At 46.6% G+C, this 21,723-nt stretch overlaps 1 protein-coding gene across 1 annotated transcript; it reads left to right on the forward strand.

Annotated features, from left to right (window-relative positions):
- Nucleotides 1-8,097: 8,097 nt before the first annotated feature.
- Nucleotides 8,098-14,662, forward strand: CCNG2 (cyclin G2). Its single transcript, XM_066548898.1, has 7 exons — nucleotides 8,098-8,458; nucleotides 9,401-9,538; nucleotides 10,315-10,565; nucleotides 10,717-10,795; nucleotides 10,877-10,975; nucleotides 12,121-12,326; nucleotides 12,817-14,662. The coding sequence occupies exons 1-7, from the start codon at nucleotides 8,348-8,350 to the stop codon at nucleotides 12,947-12,949; spliced, it is 1,017 nt and encodes a 338-aa protein (XP_066404995.1). The 5' UTR covers nucleotides 8,098-8,347; the 3' UTR covers nucleotides 12,950-14,662.
- Nucleotides 14,663-21,723: the final 7,061 nt, after the last annotated feature.

A 21,723-nucleotide genomic window follows, 5' to 3' on the forward strand; every position in this document is an offset into this window, starting at 1 on the left:
AGTCAGTGTTTCAGAAGTCTGTAAAGCGGTGGCAGCTTTCCCAAATCCCAGTGGTAGTTTGTGGCAGTGACCACAACCAAGGGATTCAGCAGCACTGCTGGGAAGGAGATGGAGCATGAACTCTATGTGTTTGCAAGGAGAGATGGAAAGAGGCAATAGGGCTTCGTGCTGACAACAAAGGCAAGGGTTAGATGGGATTTTAGAAGGAATCCTGTGAGGGTGCTGAGGCCCTGGCACAGGTTACCCAGAGCAGCTGTGGCTGCCCCTGGATCCCTGGCAGTGCCCAAGGCCAGGCTGGACAGGGCTTGGAGCAGCCTGGGACAGTGGAAGGTGTCCCTGCCCATGGCAGGGGGTAGGACTGGAATGATCTGTAAGGTCCCTGCCAACAAGGGATGCAAAGGTGATTTTCATACCTACCCAACCTAGGTGCACTCAGAGTTCAGCTCAGGGAGTTCAAATCACACAGCAGCCTCAGAGCAAGGGGAAACTCACCTTGGTGCCAGGCGGGTTGTGAGGCTACATTAAAATAGTTTAAGCTCCAAGAAATGAAGGAGCCATTTGAATATCCCAAGGGGCTGGAAGCATGCAGGCTTACAAAAATAACTTGTAAAAAAATAAAAATAACAGCTGAACTGTTTGGGTTCAGCTGGTCAAGTTCCCTCTGTGACGGAGCACGTCCAGTGATCCTTGCAGTTACCACTGTGTCTGTGCTCTGACTCCAGCCATTACGTAACTTATCTATATTTATTGCCAACCTGTGATCCTTCAAGTAGCAAGCAGGCTTTGATCAGCCCAGAGGAGACAGTTTTGATGTTGGTTTAAGAAACAAAGCCTTAAAAAAAAAAATAAGGGAAACAGACTCTGAGGATTTCTTGATTTTCCAGAAAGAAAGTTAAACTCTGTTTTCTTTGTGAGAGGGACAGCTTGCAAATGTGGAATGCTGGGGAAAGCAGCAGAAGGCAACGAGGAGAACCCTAAAGACATGGTTTGTGGTGAAATTACCTGACAAGGCTTTGCTCAGCTTCCAGGGAGTAAGTGCTTGTCAAGGAAAAATTATCAGCACAGAGGAATTCTCCCAGGGGAATGAAATGGGGCTTGAGCACTGAACTGTCTCGTCTCTGTGAAAACTGAACTATACAAAATCACTAGTAGTTTTTGCAAAACGTTCACTTTTTTTTTTTTTGTGCAATGAATCAATTGATGGAATGCTGATTTTCCAAGTAAGCAGTGTGAAAATCAGTATATACAAATTATTAGGCTCTTCCACCTCATGAGTACATCAGCTGTTCTTGTTCCTACAGGCAATAATTACCTGCTCTTTGGGGAAAAAAAAATTAAACCCCCCAAAACTGGTATTCCTGAAGAATGTGGCAAAGGAAAAAAGGAAACTAGATGCAGGCTCCTTCATTTCTTGGAGCTCAAACTTAGCTTTCCAGCACAGCTGTTAAGGAAGGCTGTTGGCCTTGGAAAGCACCATCAGTGGAATGACAGGAGTGTCAGCTCCAGTGGAACATCTCCACAAAGGCCCCTCAGGACTTTGTGTAGCTGTTCCCACCCTGCTCTTCCTACCAGCAGGAATTTAAATTATTTACTAGGAAAACAAACCCTTCTATTTGAGCTGTACAAGATTCTCTTCCTATCTGTTCCCAGCATGAAGCTCCTCAAAACACCAGGACACAGTTCTGCTTTCATCCAGAACAGTCAAATATGTGCTCACATTTAGCAAATGAAGCACCTCTTTCACCTCACTCAGTGATTAATTCTGAGAGGGGAGCTGCAGACACTAAATTAACCATTTTACCTGATTTAGTTTTACTAAATAAACAGCCCCATAATGTAATTTTCTCAACCAGAGCTGCTATTTTCTGCCATTTGCTTTGCTATTTGGAACGTGTTCTGTTCCAGCTCTATTTCATTTAACTTGGTGACAGTGATATCTTCAGACTGTCCCCTTCACCCTGGGGATGCCACCAGTAAATCCATCATTCTTCCTAGAAAATAGATTATTAACTGGAAACACATGTCAGAACATGCAAGAATACCAACAGTGACACAAATGTGCCTCCTCCTTACAGCATTCCCAGTTTTACCTTTTTAGTATTTGCAGAGTGGTGCCATTGAATACAGCTTTTATTCCATTTTTCCCTTCCAAAACATAAAAATTCCTTGATTTTGTCAGTTTTTAAAAGGCAGTTCATGTTAATTACCTGGTTGTAGCTATGCTTTCCTGTCGAGATCAATATTTATAACTGGATGTTTTGTGTCCTGGGGAGTTGATAACCTTACAAAAAGATTAGTGTTGCTGTGATGGGTGTAGATGTGCCTTTCCCAATGGGTAATTTGCACTTCTCTGCGTGGATTAGGATCACGTTTGCTGTTGGTGCCTCTGAGAAAGTCTGTCTGGATGATTTCTTCTGGCAGGGAGCAGCAATATGTGAGTGAGACATGCCTGGATGCAGTATCCTGACACAGAGCTATGCTGGCAATGTTCCTGCAGCTGTTCCTTGGGAAACATCTGTGGGGCTGGGTTGGAGCTTTGTGCATCTCCCTTCACCCCTCTCAGAGCAGCTTGTCTTTGGAAAGCAAGGGGGAAATGGGATATTCCTTACTGGCACAGGGATAAGGGCAGCAGAGTCCTTAAGACTTGCAGAATTCCAGTGCCTGTTATTTCAGTAGGAACAACTGATCCACCTGACTGAAACTTTTCACATTTACAGCTGGGAAAACCCTTCCATCTGTGATAGTCTGTGTTTGTGTTGGCTGATAAAGAGAATTATGTACTGGCTGATGCCATCTCATAATTAGTTATTATCTCTGTGCCAAGTATAGAAGACATTGTCCCAAGATCTCAACTTTAGCAAAGGACATACAAGAATTTAAGACAGCCTGGGAAAGGAGAGAAAGGAGTATTTTGTGAGATAATTAAGGGCTTCTCATCTTTTATGGAAAATGGAAGGTTAAATTAGAAAATAAGTGTAAAATCATAAAATAAATTTACAATACCCAGTCCTTAGAGCTGAATGCTTCCTAGCAGATCATTTTACTCAGCAGTTGCCTAGTTCTACAGGCAGGAAGGTGACTGCCTCTATTTTTTTCCCTGGTTTAACTTTTAATGACTAATTTAAATTCCATTTATGCAGAATCGCTGTGATTTTGAAAACGCCTCCTGAAATTATGCAGAACCACCTTTCTAAAAAAAAAAAAAAAAGCAAAACTTTCCAAAGCCTTAAGTACAACACTGCCTAGAATTACCCTGTCAATTAAATAAAAGAACCCACTTAAAGTAAGTGACAAAAATACACAGTGAATTAAATGCACCTTCCAGTAACAAATGGTTATTAAGGAGGCCTCTGAGCCAACTGCTGGTTCTGTGGTCATGCTTCCACAAGCAGCAGGCTGTTGAAACACACAGCTGCCTTTTAGACAATTGAACTTGCACTGAAGGCAGATTATTGCCATTTGATGGCATTCCCTGGGCTCCTGGAAGGTTCCCTGTGTAGGACTGGGGCTGCAGCTCAGATGCAGCTGGAGCAATGAGCTACAAAAGGCAGGAAGTTGGATTTTGTTAGGCCTGGAGATGCAGAGTGGGTTTCTGACAGGAGCTGGAGTGGGAGCCAGCAGGACTAAGACAAAGGGTGCTACCTGTATCCACCTCCCACAGAAATCATCACTAATTGCACTCACTGGGCAAGTCCTGAAATGTGTCACAGATTTGGAGATTTGGAGTCTTTCCTGCTCCCTTCCTGTTTCTCAGTGACCATAGAGTGAGGTTTGAACAAGGTGGGGCAGCCATGGCTCTGCTGAAGTCACCAGGAGTGCCTCCCTTTGTGCTGTCTTTATGTGAGGGTTTCCACTTGGGGCAAGGCTCCTCCTTCCTCTTCTCGTGCCAGAGCCATTTCTAACCCTCTCAAATGAGATTTGATGATCCTAAAAAAATTAGGTTGTGCTGGACTCATGCTGTGTTTGCTCCTGGGCACTTTCTGGATCTTTCCAGCTCTGTGTGTGGAGAGAGGCCTCCATGACAACACAGGCAGAGCATGGGGTTCAGCACACAGCCAGCTCACTCTGCAGCCTTTTCCTCCTGCTCTGCTGGTGTCAGGGATCATGGAATTCTCTGCTTCCCAACATGGTATACATGGGCTCGCTCAGAGCTGTGAAATAATAGCCAGGGCCCTGTCCCTGGTGTTATTTCTGGAACAGAATCCTTTTGTGTCAGTGAAAATTCTCAGTGAAGACTTGGAATTTCCTTCAAGAATCAGGGTTTTAGCACTGCGTGCAATTTAGCTTTTAGCTGTGCTTTACAAGTTTTATGCCAGCTACTGGGAATAAGAACATTTTCCAAGAAAGAAACTGTTTCCCAGTAGATTTTTGGACTTCTCTCTTTTAGGAAACTCTTCCTGGGAGTCTTGTCCCAGGACTGTGGTGCAGCTGTGCTGGTACAGGGGTTCTTATATAAATAAGGCAGTTATTGTCAGTAAACAAACTATGTGCTATCAGTGCATGGTAGATTTATTTAAATTATAACAGAGATTCTGTCTAAAACTTACTAAGTTATCACAGATTTGCATTTGGGTCTTGTCAGCTCAAAATACTTTGTGCTCTGAATTTTCTGAGCAAACAGGCTGGGTTTCTCTTTTCTGCCCCCTCCCTTCCTTTTTCCAGCAGCTGCTTGGAACTTGGGGTGTGGTCTCTGGGAGAGGCACTGTCACTGCTCCTCTCTGGGTTTGTCCAGTGAATCTCTTCCCTAACACCAAGCTCCATTTCATCTCTTATTGGGATGCCTTGCTCTCCTTTGGTCTTGTAGGCAGCAAGCAATAAATCGGAATAAATTAATTTCTTTATGAATGCTGAACTCGATTTCCAGGAGCACCAGGTGAGAGGTGTGGAATTACACTCCTCTGGGCAGACAGGAGCTGGATCAGAGGGAACACCGCTCCCATGGCTACTGGAGGATCAAATGCCACTTTCCCTCAGGGGCTGCTGTCTGGGGAACAAGGTTTAAACTCTGACAGATTTATGAATCATTTCATCTCCTAGACTTGTTCCTTCCCAAGGGCCTGGTGAGGGGAAGCCCATGCCAAGGTTTTGATAGCTTTTATCCCCTAGGCACTGATCCCATTGCTCTTGAAGAAACAGCATCTGTGAATTGTTTCTCAGTGTGTGTACAGGTGGAGCCTTGATGGGTGTTTTCTAATATGTGTGTTTTGTATAAAAACACCACTCTGAGACTCCTGCCTTCCAGGTGTCAGCAGTGCTGCTGTCCTCCATACCGGAATAATGGGGTATGGAGCATTATAAGGGACACTTGGCTTAATTAGAGGCTGTAAATCGGTGGAGCTCTTTGCATAAGTGCCTCAAGGGAGCTGTTGTTTCAAGTGACCCCTGTTTTTCCTCCGTGGGTGTCCAGAGTGGGCAGACAATGGCTGTGTCTGGAGTGTTAATTACTCTGTGTCCCTTAATCACCACGGTTTGTAATCCTATTTCAGTGTGGAAATCCACATGCTACAGGGTCCAATCAACACCTCTGTATCATCGCCTGCCACTCAATACACAGCTCTTAGCCACCCAGAACCATTCCTGGGGAGCTGCTTTGGGCATGCCTCGACAAGTTTTGCCAGGCCCTATTGGAAGATAGTTTAGCCAGGCTGGTCACAACAATCCCTGTTCAATAGGATGTGCATCTTTGGGTTCCCAAAGAATGTCAGGAAGGAATTGCTGCTCTGTAAAGCACATTACAGAAGAGGTAAATTGTGTTTCCTCAGAATGCTGGAAACACTTCTTGTTCTCCCCCCACATTCTCACTCCCCTGAATCCCAAATAAATGCCACATTGAAAGAAAATTATTCCTTGCATAAGGGAAAAAATAGAAAAGAACAACAGATTTTGTTCGCTGACCTCAGCATGACTCCTCCTTTGCTTACAACACTCCATTGTTCTGCCAGGTCCAGACAGCACAGGGAGCAGACTCATTTTCCCTGTTTTTAGTCCCAAAGGTGCAGTCCATCACTTACATTAAGGATCCTTGGGGTTTGGTTGTTTTGTTTTCTGGTTGTTTGTTTTTTTTTTTTCCCCTTGATCCTACTGAGCTGTTTTCAACAAGTGAGTTAATACTGAGGAACAAAGATGGGGCAGGAATCCCTCTCTCCTAACCTGGGAAATGATCCATGGTCTGATAAGAGATTCCCCCCTTAGGCTACATGAGATATGAGGGATAATTTTTCAGAGTGTTCTATGAGGTTTAAATTAGTAAAGGGAAAGGAATGTATGTGTTCAAGCAGGTATCTGGACTGGTACTTTTGGAGCTGTCATGCTCTGTGCTTACAAAATGAACCCTTTTTGTCCTTTTAGGTAAACTGGAACAAGTGGTGCTTTCCTACAGCAGCTGGAGAAGGAAGAACATCCCTACTCCATCTCTGTGACAGCAAGATACACTTTGGAATGTGGAGAAGAAAAGAAGGGGGCAACTGCTAAGGGGATTTTAATACCAGAGACTAGAGCTGAGACACTCATCCCATAAATATTACCTGAATGATGTCACTGCATGCAGCTGGCTGGAAGTCGGTTCCATTAGCAGCAATTGTTCAATCTGGAGCAGGTCCGTGTCTCAAACAGCTTTTATCCTCCCCAGAAATCAGTCTGTGTGATGGGAGGGATGGTCAGGTAATCTCCTGGTAGCTACAGGAACTCCAGCCCACGTCAGGAACATCCTAAGGAAAAGTCGAGCATGTTTACAGCGATGTCGGAGTCGTTGGCATCAGAATAAACTTGACAGAAGTGTTGGCCGTCATCACTGGCACTGCAGACAGGGACTGTACCTTGAAATAGAGCTTGGCAGAGCCCAGCACTGCTGATGGCTCGGTGGAGAAGGCGGATTTACTTTTCCAGCCTGTGACATTTCATAAACATTTTCTGTTTGTTGGAACTGTGGAACCTCACCAGGTCAAACCCAGCACTAATCTGTCAGAGTTACCACCCCAGACTTTTGTCTCCAGTGTGTATACACATCCAATTGCTGCACTTTGGGATTGTCCCGGGACATTTATCCCTTTGTGTTTATCCATGAGCACGTTGGAACAGCCCCACAAAGCCTCCAGACGATATTTATTTTGTTTTTTCTGGTCCTGAGGACTCCATTAAGCGGAGAAGCCCTTTGATGCAGCCTTTGACATAGGGGGTTGATCCATCACCTCCTTCCTCACCCACTGGGGCTTCGATTCTTTCCACAGGAAGGGAGGTTTGGAAGTGCACATCCCAAAACCACTGCAACACCGGGCTGCACAGAAATCTGTCGGTCTGAAGTAGGACACGGAGGGGTTTGAAATCCAGACGGGTCTTTGGGAACCCTCAAGGAACAACATGAGGAGAGTCCCACAGAGTTACACGGAGAGTTTGATCCATGAGGGCTGAGCATCCTCAGGCTGCTCCAGTCAGGTCAGTGTTCATCTTTATCTTGTATCAGGACACGGGAGCGCCGTGGGACAGGCGCTGTGGGGACACGGGAGCGCTGTGGGACTGAGGGTGAGCGGTGCCCCCATCATCGTCTCAGGGCGCGCGCGCGCGGGCTCGTCGCGGTTGCCAGGGCTCGGAGCACTGGGCGGGGTGGAGGCAGAACTCGGCTGGCCAATCAGGACAGACCCGGCCTCAGTCGGTGGCCAATCGCCGCCGGTAAACAACACTCCCCTCCGCGAGGCGGGGAAGGGGCGGGGCGAGCGGCTCCGCCGGCCCATCAGAGGCCGGGAAACGCGGGCCAATCCAAGCGCGGGAGGATTTGGGCGGTCTTTTCAAAACTGATGAGGCGCCGCTGGTGTCCCTTTAAAGGCGTGATACGTCCCTCGCCGTGTTCCTCCGCGCGGCCTCCCCGCCCCGCCGCAGCAGCGCGGTGCCGCTCCGATCCCCGATGTGCTGGAGCTCCGCGGTCCGGCTGCGCCCTTTTCCGGACCTCGGGGACCAGTTGGGGCGCGCTCGGGCCGCGTGAGTGTGGGGTGGACTATTTGACTTCCGTGTGCCGCCTCACCGGCGGGGATCGCTCCGCGCGGGACAACAGAAGCCGTGGGCGGGGACGCGGCGTCGCCATCTTGCAGCGGGGCCGGGGCCGAGGCGGAGGGGAGCGGCTGGGGATGGTGCCGTGACAGTGCCGTGACTCCCCGCGGGGGTCCAGGCCGCCCTGCCTGGATGCGGGGTCAGCGGCCGAGCCCACCCCCGTCCGCGCGGTGACGGGAGCCGGGCTCGCCTCCCCCTCCCCGAGCGGTGAAGGGCTGCGGGGGGGGCCCGGTGTCCCCTCGCCCCCGGCCTGCGGGGCCCCTTTGTTTCCCTGCTGCGGAGGGGAAGGAGGCGAAGGGAAGGGAAGATGAGCAGCGAGGCGCTGTGGCTTTTCAAGCAGCTGAACCTTCATCTGGAGCTGGAGGGGAGGTTCCAGCCCCGCGAGAAGGGACTCAGCCTCATCGAGGGGACCGCCGAGGTGGGTGAGGGTGTCGGGGGGCTCCTCTGGGCAGAACGAAAATTTCAGAGAAAATTCCGGCTAATGGAATTTAAAGCGCGCTAACTGCAGAAAGTTAATTATTTTCTCTGTATGCGCCGCTTGCCTTTTGTTTTAATTCTGTATTCGTCTGTAGGTATTAACGTTACCTTATCCAAGCGCTACGACTTGCAGGGCAAGGCGTTTAGTACTTTAGGTGTTTAGTATTTATTGTTTAAACTTGGAGTGAGCACGGGAGCGAGAGGTTGTGTATTGTTTCCATCAGGGGAGCTTCCTGCCGCTGCAGAGGAGGTGGGATGTAACAAACAGGGAAACCACTGGCTTTTCATTGGCCCTGTCTGGGGAAATGAACCCAGAACCGTTCAATGCTGAGCAGCAAAATGTAAATAGACCATAAACATCTCCGCGTTAACGACCAAAGTTCCTTACTGAGTTTGGGGCAGGCTTATTATGTGCCTTCGGGTGCTTATGAGTTCTTTGGGAATAGCCTTAATATTTAACAAAAAAAAAAATCCCTGAGATAAGTCTGCTTATTTGTTGTGAAAGCAGAGCTGTTGCTTAAATATTGACATGCAAGGAAGAGAGCTGTGTGGTCATTTTTAAGGGCGGGAGTCACTGTGCATGCCTGCAGTTGGTGACTTATTTAAGTCTTAAATGTGTCTTAAAAGAAGCAAGTGGAGAGCAGGAGATGTGGTTGTGCTGGCTGTAGCACCAGTGAGACTCAGGACCTGGCTGTAATCTCTGAACCGTGGGTGTGATTTGAGTCCTAAGTGTCTAAATTTATTTTCTTTTCAATTCAAGTGAAATAGAGTATTTAAGGAAAAATTTGCTCCTGTTTGAGCTAAATAAAAGGGTATTTAGGGAGTGAGGCACGGCAATTGCTGCTGCCACAGAGTAATTCTGAGTTTGCCTCTCTTGCCATAGAATGAGAACACTCTGTGTCCAAGACAAAGGAATGCCAAGGTGGAAGATCTTTGGAGTCTGACCAACTTCTTTGGATTTGCAACGGAAACGTTTGTTTTGGCTGTCAACATTCTGGACAGATTCTTGGCTCTTATGAAGGTATGAGTGTGGCTCTTGATTCAGCAGCAGCTCCAAGGTCTCCTTTGTGAACCTGGAGTTGAGTGCAGTTCCTTTCACCCCTAAAGACAAGTAGCAGCTTGATTTACTTCCTCTAATAAATCTGTAACCATCACCATGTAGGTGTCTGAGAAAGGAGGAATTAAGGGAAACAAACCAGTAAGTGTTAGAGGCTGTCTCTGGGCACTCTGCTAAAGCTTAGCTTAGCCTTGGGACCAACACCAAGTGATCATTTCCTGGTTGTTTGTGCTGCTTTAAGGCAGGAAGCTTGGACTGAAACCAGTTCCTCATTATTAGATCAGCAGAAAAAACGAAGTTGCATCACTTCTCTGGTCGGACTGGCCTTGAAGTGTCATGGAATGTACAACGGTAGAGGGGAGAGAAGAGCAGGGGCAGGAACAAGCTGTGGAGGGATGGGGCTGCCCAGAACAGGCTCAGACTGGATTTGTGTGGGCTGGGCGAGCACTGCCGCTCGGAGGAGCAGGGAATTGCAGTTCCCACCGCGATTTATTTGTGTCCCGGTGGGGAACAACCTGAGGAGAGGCTGCTCAGCTGTGTGACTTCAGTTCCTCAGCCCCAGCGGATTGGTGCTGCCTCGTGGCGTTTGCTCCAGCTCAAGTGAGGGGACTGCTTATGGCTGGGGGAGGAGCAGGAGCTGGCCAGCACCAGGTTTGGTGGAGATGATTCCAAACACACTTGGTGTTGAAGCCCAGTGTTGCTGGGGGTGATGCACTCATGGCTCTTACTCTGGTTTTTAGGTGAAACCCAAGCATTTGTCTTGCATTGGAGTTTGCTGCATGCAGCTGGCCGCCCGCGTGGTGGAGGAGGAATGCAATATCCCGTCTGCTCACGAGATCATCCGGATCAGCCAATGTAAATGCACTGTGTCCGACCTGAAACGGATGGAAAAGATAATTTCAGAAAAGTTGCACTTTGAATTTAAAGCTACTACTGCCTTAACCTTCTTGCACTTGTACCATACTATTGTACTCTGTCATACCTCAGAAAGGTGAGCTGGTGGTGTTTGCTGAGCCCCTGTTAATCCCCTCTGAGATGATTGCAGCCTTGGCTGTAGAGGAGGCAGCTCCTCAGTTCTTGCTTCTTGGTGAGGGAATGCTTGTTCATGCAGACCCTTCCTTCTTCTCTTGGATGTCTCACAGGAAAGAAGTGTTGAATCTGGACAAGTTGGAAGCACAGCTAAAAGCTTGCAACTGCCGTCTAGTGTTCTCTAAAGCAAAAGTGAGTAGAAGCAGTTGTTTGTAGCTGCTGAGTGGGTTTGTGGTGGTTGTGGTGCTGAGTGCTGTTTCCTGGTCCTTTCAGCCATCTGTCCTGGCCTTGTGCCTTCTCACTCTGGAAGTTCAGACTCTGAAATCTGTTGAGCTGTTGGAGATCCTTCTGCGTGTTCAAAAGCATTCGAAGGTGAGTGTTCTCAGTGGGTTGTTTGAGCTGACACTGTTAATGATGGGTGATGTTACATTTAGGGGTCCCTTAAATGCATCCCTAAATGTGTCCTTACAGGTTCTGTTTGGCTGAAAGAAGCAATTAAAAAATAAGCTTAAATGTATAAAATCAGAGGAACTGCTGACCCAGTGTGTATTCAATGCATGTTTTAACAGGCAGCTGATGAAACTTCTACAGCTCTGGCTGTGTGGTCTGGGGAAACTTGAGGTCTGTTCTGGGACTGCTGGGCTGCTTATTCTTTTTGCCTGAATAATTAAACCTGGGGGTATTATTATTATTATTATTATTATTATTATTATTTTTATTTTTATTTTTATTTTTATTTTTATTTTTTATTTATTTATTTATTTATTATCACCTAAGGGTCTTCTCCCTGGATGGAGGTCAGGCACTGAACAGGTTTCCCCCCCAGGGAATGGGCACAGCATGAGCCTGGCACAGCTCAAGGAGCATTTGGACAATGCCCTTGGGTACAGGGTGGAATTGGTGGGTTTGTCCTGTGCAGGGCCAGGAGTTGAACTCCATAATGCTTGTGGATCCCTTCCAGCTCAGGATATCCTATGAACTAAAATGGGATTCATGGCCTCTAGCTGTGTGCTGCCTCCCTTGATGGCCTAGAAGCAGCTTTTTACTCTTGCAGTCAGATGGAACAACACCAGTTTCTAAACGGATACAAGTAGTTCCTTAAAGTACTATATTATTCTATTTTAAAATGATGGTTTAAAGTTTTTTCTTCTATTTTAAAGCAGTTTAAAAAAACTTCACTTTGATTTGAAAATGGAATTTTAAAAAAGTTTTATTCCATTTTAAAATAGAATAACCTTTGTTTCATTTTTCCTTTGGAAGTGATAAAGAAAACGGTAACAAGGACTGGCAGGCAAACTGTCAGCCTAACTCCACCTTGAACAGGGGCTTGTCTGGAAGGTGTGTAGGAGTTGGTAGCTCACCTTTAGAAGCAACTTTGACAAAGGTATCACAGTTATGACTCACTTCTGTCTTGACTGATATTTTTTCCCAAGAAGTTAAAATGGAGGCAGGAGTTATCCTTAGAGCCTGTGTGTTATGGACTAACTAACTTCTGGGTTTTGGGTTTTTATTTTCAGATAAGTGATAGTGACCTACTTTACTGGAGGGAGCTGGTCTCTAAATGCCTGGCAGATTATTCTTCTCCTGAATGCTGCAAGCCTGATCACAAAAAACTGGTTTGGATTGTTTCGAGGCGCACAGCCCAAAACCTACAAAACAGTTACTACAGTGTTCCTGAGTTGCCAACGATCCCAGAGGGTGGATGTTTCAATGGAAGTGAGAGGTGGGTAACACTTGGCGGCTTCGTTTGTGGGGAATTCTCCTTTTCCTCTGTATAACTATGGCTTAATCGCTGCTGCTTGGGAAAAAAAAAAGTGCTAGCTCTGACAATATTGCTGAACTTGGAATATGCCTTCAGCGCATGGCGAGAAGGGGGAGCTGTTGTTGTTCAGCAGTTCTTGGCCAGGTGGGGGGAGGCACTGTTGGGTTTAAGGAAGGCTTGCAAAGGTTTTCAGTCTCCTGAAGGAATTGATGCTTGCTGCCTGGAAGACTGGCTTCTTGATCAGTAGGGTGTTGTTGGCATCAGGAGGATTGTGCCTTGTTAGGATTTCAGCTTTAGGAGCCCTAAGGAGCTTTAGGCTGAGCAGCATTTAGATGCAGGATGTTGCTGCTAGCAACACAAAGTGTGCAAGAAACGCCAGGATTGAGGAGTGCTTTTCCACTTTGAAGGGGCTGTGCTTTGTTAAAATTACCTTTCCCACTGTTCCTTCTAGTGAAGACTCCTGTGAAGACATGAGCAGCGGGGAAGAAAGCCTTAGCAGTTCTTCTCCGAGTGATCTGGAAGGCACCTTCTTCTTTGAACTCAAACCTAAACCCAAGTGGCAAACTCTCAGCTGTTGCTCTTAGCACTGAGTCTGGATTGTATTAGGCTGAAGTGTTGAATGCACCATAGAGTCTTTTGGCAATAATAAATGAGGTGGTGATCTGTAAACTGTATTAAGGCAAAACTTGCTGTGGTATATCAATGCTTTGAATGCCTGCCTTGGTTTTTTGTTGTTGTAATTTCAAGGAATTAAAAAAAAAAAATTCAGGTCCCCAGATCAGCAAAAAAAGAAAAAAAAGTTGTTGTACAGTTCTGTTGTCAACAGCCATGAATGTAGTTCTGTACCTAGTGGTCCAAAACCCTCAGCAGCTCAACACCTGAGCTGATTTCAGGGTCTTGTCTGAGAAGCATGGAGCAAGAGTGAGAAACTTTCCTGAAGGTTAAATGGGAAGCGGAAGCACTTGGTTAATGGAAGAAACTTGCTCCATGGGTGCAGTCAAGCAAGGGAGGGGCCCAAGAGGAACTGTGCAGTTGTTGTCCTGGGATGTTCTCAGGATTCCACATGACAGAATCCCAAGCTTGGCTTGATTTCAGTGTTGACCCTGCTTGGAGCAGGAGATTGGACTGCAGTCCCTCTCGAGGGCACCTCCACTCCTGGGAGTGGTGTTCTGGGATTAGATCCAAGTGGCTGGGTGGGTTACATGGAGCATGTATGTGTGTACATAGTGCCAGGCTGGAATGGTTTACTCTCCAATGGGCCCAACACTGAAACTGCTTTTCCTTTTCAGCAGGGTCTTGAGTTGTGTACTCTAAGTAGCAATTTTTGAAGCTTGGCTTTTATAAACTTCAGGGATCCCTATTTCACACCAGGAGTATGTGTGGTAAGCAGGAGGTTTCTAGTCAATATAGTTTTCACTTTGAGATAGTATAAATTGTGTGGCCAGGAGTAATTCCATGTTTTCTTTAGTACGGATGTTTTTACACTGAAATTCACATAGTATACTTCAGTGTGTTTCAAATCCTAACATGTCAATCCATGCTATTAGCTTAGACTTCTTAACTTGGTAAGCCTTGCTAAGTCTACATTCCTTTGAATATTTAACCCTTGTAGTTGTTTTTCAGTATATTCATGTTATTGATTGAGTCATAATCAGACTTGTTTGCATGCTGATGTAAAGCAGTTAGTGCAGGAGAAGTGGAAATTACGCCGTAAAGTATCAGGTAAATGTGATGGTGAAGTAATTAATGTAATGGTTTTTCTTCTGAACTTTTATCAAAGCACAAATTCCAGTCTAATTGTGTTTCTCCCTGGTGAGGACATGGCTAAAGCAGACTAAAGTAGCTCAGATTAACAGTGTGAGGTGTGGTGGTGCCAAAGTAGAAATGAAGGAGCAAACAAGCTAAAAGCTGTTTCCTAGGTGCCAGCGTTGCTTTAGAAAGGTAAGAGTGATGCTGTAAGTCCATAACGGTTACGTGGTTTCAGTTTTCTAAAAACACACAAAAGTTTACAAAGAGTGTATATGAAAATGTAAATTAAAAAAAATGTACAGAAAAATTTAAAACAAAAAAACGAGCAGAAAATACTGTATTTTTTTACATTGTATGTAACTTTTTGTAGGTCTGTGTCGTGTAGATAGTAATTTATTGTGTACTCTGTATGATACAAATACTGTACCTCTGAAGACTTCTTGACTTCTTGCTGCAAGTCTCTGCTCACTTCAGGAGTGCTTGGGTAAGGAATCTACTGAGTCTTGTTTCAGTTGAGAATAAAAATAAACCAAGTGCTCTATTTGTTACCTGCTGTGAGTGGCAGTCGATTCCTTGAAGCTTTTGGCTTCCTCCTTTTTTTTTTTTTTTTTTTTTTTTTTTTGGGGAGACTGCAAAGCACTGGATGGAAATCTCACCTCAGCATGAGAAGCTGGGCTGAGGTATCCCATGCTCATTAGCACGTCCAGAGCCCCTGCCAGGGGTTAAGGGTCATTCCAGCTGGATTCTTCTGGGTTCTGCAGGAATTGTCCTTGCTGCTGTGTTTGTGGTGAAGCCTGGTTACCACATCTTGAGGTGCCACTTGGGTTCCCCTCAGCACGGCTCCCTCCTGGCTCGGGAGTCAGCCAGAGGGAGTGCACTGTGTGGGTGAGCTCGGGGCAAGGTGGGAAGCCACGGGCTGTGTCCTGGGCTTGCACAGCTTGGGTGTGCCATCCAGCCCCTTTCAAGTCTGTTCCACATGGAGAAATGGGCTTGGGAGAAGGCTGTGGGCTTCACTTCTGTGGTTGGAATGATGTAGGCTCACCTTTGATTCTGCCAGGTCAGGTGGCTGTGGATCTTCCTGAGGAGGTTTGCCTGGCTTCCCCCAGAGAGCGGGGATTTTGGTGGTTGGCCTGTTTAGCAGAGATGTGCATGGCTTTTAGGTGCTGTTTGGGGCTTGTGGTCACGGGGGTTTAAATGCCTGCTCCTTTTCAGAACTGCTCTGTCAGTAAGACTGGTTTGGGTGGGGGCTGAGGGGGCTCAAAGGCAATAGTTTTGTGGGGAAGCCATCCCCTGAAACAACTCCTGGCTGTGTCCACTTCCTGGGATGTTGCTTCCTGTGCTGCTGAACCTATTGGAAACATAATGCTGAAAGTTCACACAGGTTTCTGAGAGCATCTTGAAATGTCATCCTGCTGCTCTCCTCCAGCTGGACTGGGCCACAAGGGTTCTGTAGTGGAAGCACTTCTGTTCCTGGTGAGTTGTCATTGCATAATTAAAGAGTTATAACAATGGCCTTTTAAACAGGAAACTTGACTTCCCCACCACTTGATGGCATGTGACAAGTGACATGTAGCAATAAAGCATTCAGAATAAATCAGTGCGTTCAGACCCTGGTCCTTAACAGCTCCCCCTTTTTTTCCTGATGGAATAAGAAGAATATTCCTGTCAGAGCTTAGAGCACTCTGAATTTAGAGCAGCATGCACTAAAGAGCTGAATGGTCTTAGGCCATCTCTTTGCTTGGACTAACAGGTGAGTGAGTTATTCTTGTGATTTCACTTGTCTGTCAGGGCTTTGGAGCTCAGCAAAATGAGAATCAGTAAATGTTTGGCACAGTGTTATTTATCTTAAAATACATGTTGCAGCTGTGAGGTGTCACATGGCTATGCTTTGTGGTGTAAGCCTGTGGCTGGTGTAGTGCATCTCCTGAAAGCAGAAAGTTGCCATAACAACTGAATGAAATCAATTAGAGTAATAAGCAATTAAAATCTCATCCTTAATGTTGCATAAACATGGCATTTCGCTCATGAATTATTAGCGCTCTTGCCTCTAGACCTGTTCTGGTTCTGATTTGCAATCTTGACCATTTTGAATTAATGAAGCATTTAATTTCTCCTTCAAAGAGTGTTGGTGGAGTTTTTTTTGGCCATGGCAAGTAGGTGGTTCATCAGGGATGTGAACACTGTTAAACTCCTAAATGGAGGAAATGTTTGTGATGGGATTTCTGGACTGCTCAGCACTGGCTTTGTTTCCACCCAGTGAAGTCAAGAAGGAGAAGAGTAGCCTGTGGTCTAGAGAAATTTAGGTCCTGGGCCTATGTGGGGGAATAGAATGTAAGAAAATAAAGATAGTGCAGAAGGTAGTCTCACGCCTGAGGAGTTGCAGCTGTACTAATCACCAAAGGTTAGGAACAGGCCTGCCCTTAACAGGCCACAGCTGTGTCCAATGAGAAGACGAGTGCTACAAAAGGGTGGGTGAGCTGGGTGAGGGGAGAGTTGGAGTTTATTGGCTGTGCTGTGAGGAGCTGCCCATGAGAAATCACTGAGAAGGTATGGGACTTTTGGAATAAGATGACAACAGGCCTAGGAAGGCAAAGGCAGATCCTTCTTCTGTTTCCCACTTCCTCCTTGACCTTCTGTGTATTCCTGAGCCTCTTGCTTCCTTTGTTCCCCTTGTAGAACAAAGCTAGGAATAGCCCCTTGCTGTAGTGCTCAGTTGTCAAGGATAAATCAGCTCAAACCAGGGAATGGCAGAGCTGTTGTGGAAAGGTGGGATGTGTGAGGGCCTGTGGGGAAGCAGGGTTTGCTGACTGTTGGCTTTGCAAGGGTCTGTAGGCTTGTTCTGCAAGAATTTGTTGTGGCTGGGGGTCAGATGTTTCAAAGGTCAGAGGGCAGTTTATAATCCAGAGTCTCCAAGGAACTTTGGAAAACATGTCTGCAGTCTAAATAGCGGTCCTGTCATGTGCAGTGGCTGAGTCAGGGATTTAGGAAGACTTTGACATCCAGAGCTCAATTATTAACTGGTAGGGAGCAAAAGCACTGGAGATGATCCCTGGCTTTCTCCTGGCAGGATGACAGAAGCCAAGGCCAGTGGTCTGAGGGTTTGTGCCACAGATGATCTGAAGGTAGGTGTGGCGTCTGTGCCAGCTTCTTGCCCAAGATACTGGCACAGTACATCCACAGGTTATCTGTGTGGTGCCTTGTGCTTTCCTCAGCTTTTATTGTTCCATTAAATGTAATCCTGCCACCTTTATCCTGCCTCGGCAATCAGGAAAGGGCCCACACTGAGTGCTGTAAATGCAGTGTGAGCTGAGAAATTAAACAGGGCCTCCTTGAAGGAATTTGGGTTTTTTCTGGTCCCACGATGTGCACTTGGATTGGTTACCTCCATAGCTTCCAACTGGCACTGGAATAGCTCTTGGAGTATTCTTACAAGCCCAGGCTGGGATTCACTCTTGCACTGTCTGATTCCCTGTTAGTTTTCAGCATGTTTTCTTTAACCCCAAGCAGGTGATGATGTGTTCTCCTCTGATCCATGTGCAGGGAGACTCCGTGGCTCCTGCTGCCTGTGAAAACACGGATTTATGCTCCAGTGGGAAAAACCTGTGCACTTACTGTGCCAGGCAGTGAGGAGGGCACAGCCATACAATGTGTCCAGTTCTTTTTCCGTAGTTAGCTGACAGCTGTTTTTCCATAGTTAGTGCTGGACAGCTGTTGCAGCTGTAACTAGTGTGTAATTCTCAATGTAAGAGATTGGGATGCTTTGGATTTCAGTAAGAAGCAGCTGAAGGCTTGCTTGACTGTTAAATCAAGTCCTATTTAGGCTCTATTGAGGTACGTTTTAGTGGTGTTCATCTGGAAATCTGCAGTACTGCCCCACTTGTTGGGGAGAGACTTTGTGGAGAATTCACTGACTGTCCTACTCTGTTTAACAGCCTTTGCCCACGGTTGCCATGGAAGCCTTGCCTTCTGTCTCTCCTTGGGATTCATCCCTGAACAAAAGGTCCACCTGGAGTCACAGGGCTGCACTCTTCCTATAAAGCCTTGCCTCCTCAGAGGCTGAGAGCCCTGCTGGCTCTGGTCATAAATCATTTTCTGCTTCACTGGGGTCAAAGCTTTTATGTTCCTCTTCCTTCAGATCCTTCCAGGCCCATCTTTCAGATGCTGCAGCTTGTGGGGCATTTCAGTCTGCACTGGCCACGGCTCAATATTGCTGCTCTGGGATCAGTTTATTTCTTTTGACAGCAGGGAACAACTTATTTTAATAGGCAATAGTAGGTGACAGTGCTCTGTCACCCCTCAACTGAATCCCTGAGTGCCTTGTTACATAAAAGGCAGATAAAATGCTTTGTGAAATGTCTTGCTCCTCGGAGGTGTTGGGTCCTCAGCCCTGAGGATCAAAGTCCTTTTTCAAGTGACTGACATCAGCATGCACTTTTGTGTCCTTCCTCTTGTCCCTGCCTCAAGAGAAGTGTGTGTCTGCCATGGAAATTCACCCAGCTCAATAAAGCTGTTTTCCCACCCGCTTGGAAATCCCCTCACACCTGCATGCCAAGTTAGGCCTGGTCATTTGCCAGGCTCAGTCTAGTGCTGTCACCTTGGTTATGGAACAGGGAAAGGGCTGGATTAGTCCTTCTGTTGTTGGGTCACTCAGGGGATAGCAGGCTTCACTTTTTCTGGAAAGGCTGAGATAGGGAGCTACACAGGCAGGCTTTTGCCACAGATCTTTCAACACATTCACACTAAATCTTTAGTCTGGACCACATCCATTCTGTGCTCCAGCTGCCAGTCCACCTCCTGGGATCCTGGAAACACTTCATCCAGGCTGGCTGGTCATCTGTCACCTCCACCAGTAACCTAGGCTGGGGTCCAGTTGTACAGTTGCAGTTGGAGCAGGGATTGCTCCTTCAACAAGATGCATGCAGGTATGGAATTCCTTGAAAAGTACTGCTCAGGTAAGACTGATGAAGTTCCCAGCATAGGGCATTTAGGGAGGCTGTTTGGATGGCCAGACTGGAGCACCATTTTTCCTCCTATGTGCAGAGAGGGTGATATTTCCAGTCACTGCACACCTCCACCTAGCTCTACTTTCTGAAGAGATTTATGAGCTCCAAAATTCATGTCTTGCACATCTTTAGGTAATCCCAAAGGGAAGGCTTTGGATGTGAAATACCTAATCAACACCTGGGTTTTGAAAATGGTAGCCTGAGCAAGTTCTCTTTAGTAACAGGTTTATGGAAACAAGCAATCAAAGCTGTCCTGCCTTCTTGTGAAATGAAAATTAAGTCAGAATGCTCCTGAACTTCAGGAAGTCTCAAATTCAAATCTGCACTTGCAGCCTGGGCCTGTGTCTTGATTTCCATTTCAGAAGTGGAAATACCCTGCTGTAGATTGAGCCAGAAGTAATTGGCCAGACCTTGTGTCTTAACAGAAAGTTTTAAGCAGACAAGATAGAAGGAAAGATCACAGAGTGTGAGATGGGGGATCTCTGACCATTTTATCTCTAGTCACAAGCATTTTTAGAGCTGACTGGCAGTGCTGGTTGTACGTGCAGGGAGGAGGATCTAGGCTGGAGCATGATTTCCAGGGAATGGGGGATTAGGAGAAACCACCTCCTCTGCCTTACCAAAGGCAGAGAAAGATAGATTCTCTGAGTGTAGGATTTTCTCATTAAAAGCCTGAAAAGAAACTATTCCAAACACGTTTGGAAAGGTACCTGAGCGTGATGGCTTCTTTGAACCTTGTGAGAGCATTTCCATGCCCTCCTGGGGAAAAGGAACCTCCCTGCCAGATAAATCATCTGGGACAGAGGTTTTCAAGTGCAGGGTGCTGGAGGTTTGACAAGCCTCTACATGCAGCCTGTCAGGGGATTTGTTTTAAACCAAGGCATTGTATTTATCTGGGGTATTTATGGCACTGTGGGTGGGGGAGATGTGGCCCAGGCCTGGCAGCCCCCTGATGGAGAGGGGGACTGTGAATGGCGACTGTGAATTCTGTGGGAAGGCTTTTCCTAGCAAGAACCTGCTACAGCTTTCTTTAGGTGTGAATAAGGACAGGTTGAATATTTCTCAGTGCCTACTGAGAGTCATAATGACATTTCTGAACTCTGTTTCTGGCTGCATCTGTCCTGGGGAACTGCCTCAAAGTGGCTGGAATAGAAAGGAACCCCCTCTTTTGCAGTGTGCATCCTGTTTATCATGGTTAAAGAAAAACAAGCTCGGAGCTGCATCTGTGTGCAAATATGAACAACTCGAAAAAGTCTGGCTGCAGAGCCCCTTCCACCCTCAGGGCTGTGTAAAATGGGTCACTGGAAGTGTGGAAGCAGAATGAAAGGAAAGTAAAGCCTGTTAATCCTGTGATTTTTGGCTCCTTGGGCACAAATTTAATGTTAAAGTGTTTTCTGACTTCAGGGATTGGTATGTGCTGAAAAGCTTTGCTACAAAGAGAGGAGAGAGCAGCAAGGCAGAAATGAAAGGGTACTCCTGTGCCTCTGAAAGCAGCAGTGATTTAGTGATTTTACTAAAACATTTGAGAAAGCATGTCAGAAGCCTCTAGGAAAGGACTCTGAGGCTAAAATGTCAGTAACTTGTCTTCTCATTAGCTCAAATCATTTCCACCTGCCTCCTATCACCAGGTAGTTGAGGAGGGCAGGGAAAGAAGATTGTTCTCAGGTGGGGATGGTTTGCAAGGAATTGGGCAGCATGGTCATTCCCAGCTGCCCTTGCTGTGAGCTTCCTGCTGCTTGTGGGAGCCCCAGGGAGCACAACCACCTCTGTCAGCAGAGAGGCCTGGGGGGCACAGTGTGGCTCCAGAGGTGACAGGGCTCCTCCTCCACTGCTCCTCTCACAGCTGCTGATGTGGCCACACTTCTCTCTGTAAGTACACATGGTTTTTCTAACTGTTTTGCTGTGGTATCTGGTGGCTCCTGTTGAATTGCAACAGGAATTTGTTTGTTTATAGCAATATGTGCCTTGGCCTCACCTTGTTTCAGGGGCAGGCAGCAGTCTCTGTGTGCACAGTGTTTCTCCTGGCCAGGTGTTGTCAGGCAGTGCTTGGAAAAACACATGCTGGTTGGTGTCAGTGCCACTTCTCATGGAAGCAGTTGAGTTGGAATTCACTCTTTGTTAGAGTTCTGTGCCAAGCAGTTTTCCAAATGGTTGAAAAGGTGGTCTTAAGGGAAGGGTTTGTTTTCTCTAATGGATTTGGAATGTGGAGAGCAGTTGTTAACCTGTTGTGAACAGCCTTTTGGGTTTCTTGTGTCTTGTTTTTTCTGGTTTGTTCTTTCTGGGGAGTGGTGTAAGATTTTGTGTGCCTGACCAGTCTTGTCATGCTGGAAGTAGAAGGATAATGAGAGAATGAGTGGAGGAAGGAGCAGCGCCAGGATTCTGCTTTTTCCATGCAAACTTTCCCTTTGTGTTTTTGGAATAGCCTGCCTTTCTCAGTGAAACACTGTCTGCAGAACAGAGGGTTAGGACAGCATTTTTATTTCCATTTTAAATACTTGTAACTTGCTGTGGCTACCTCATCCCTGGAAATGTGCAAAGCTAGGTTGGATGGGGCCTGGAGCTACCTGGGATAGTGGAAGGTGTCCCTGCCCACGGCAGGGGGTGGA

The sequence above is a fragment of the Molothrus aeneus genome, chromosome 4 (assembly GCF_037042795.1).
Source record: "Molothrus aeneus isolate 106 chromosome 4, BPBGC_Maene_1.0, whole genome shotgun sequence".
In the NCBI taxonomy this organism is placed as follows: Eukaryota; Metazoa; Chordata; class Aves; order Passeriformes; family Icteridae; genus Molothrus; species Molothrus aeneus.

Coding starts and splice junctions, on each gene's coding strand:
- CCNG2 (XM_066548898.1), top strand. CDS start 8,348: ATGAGCAGCGAGGCGCTGTGGCTTTTCAAGCAGCTGAACCTTCATCTG. Junction 8,459..9,400: donor TCATCGAGGGGACCGCCGAG/GTGGGTGAGGGT, acceptor CTCTTGCCATAG/AATGAGAACACTCTGTGTCC. Junction 9,539..10,314: donor GATTCTTGGCTCTTATGAAG/GTATGAGTGTGG, acceptor TCTGGTTTTTAG/GTGAAACCCAAGCATTTGTC.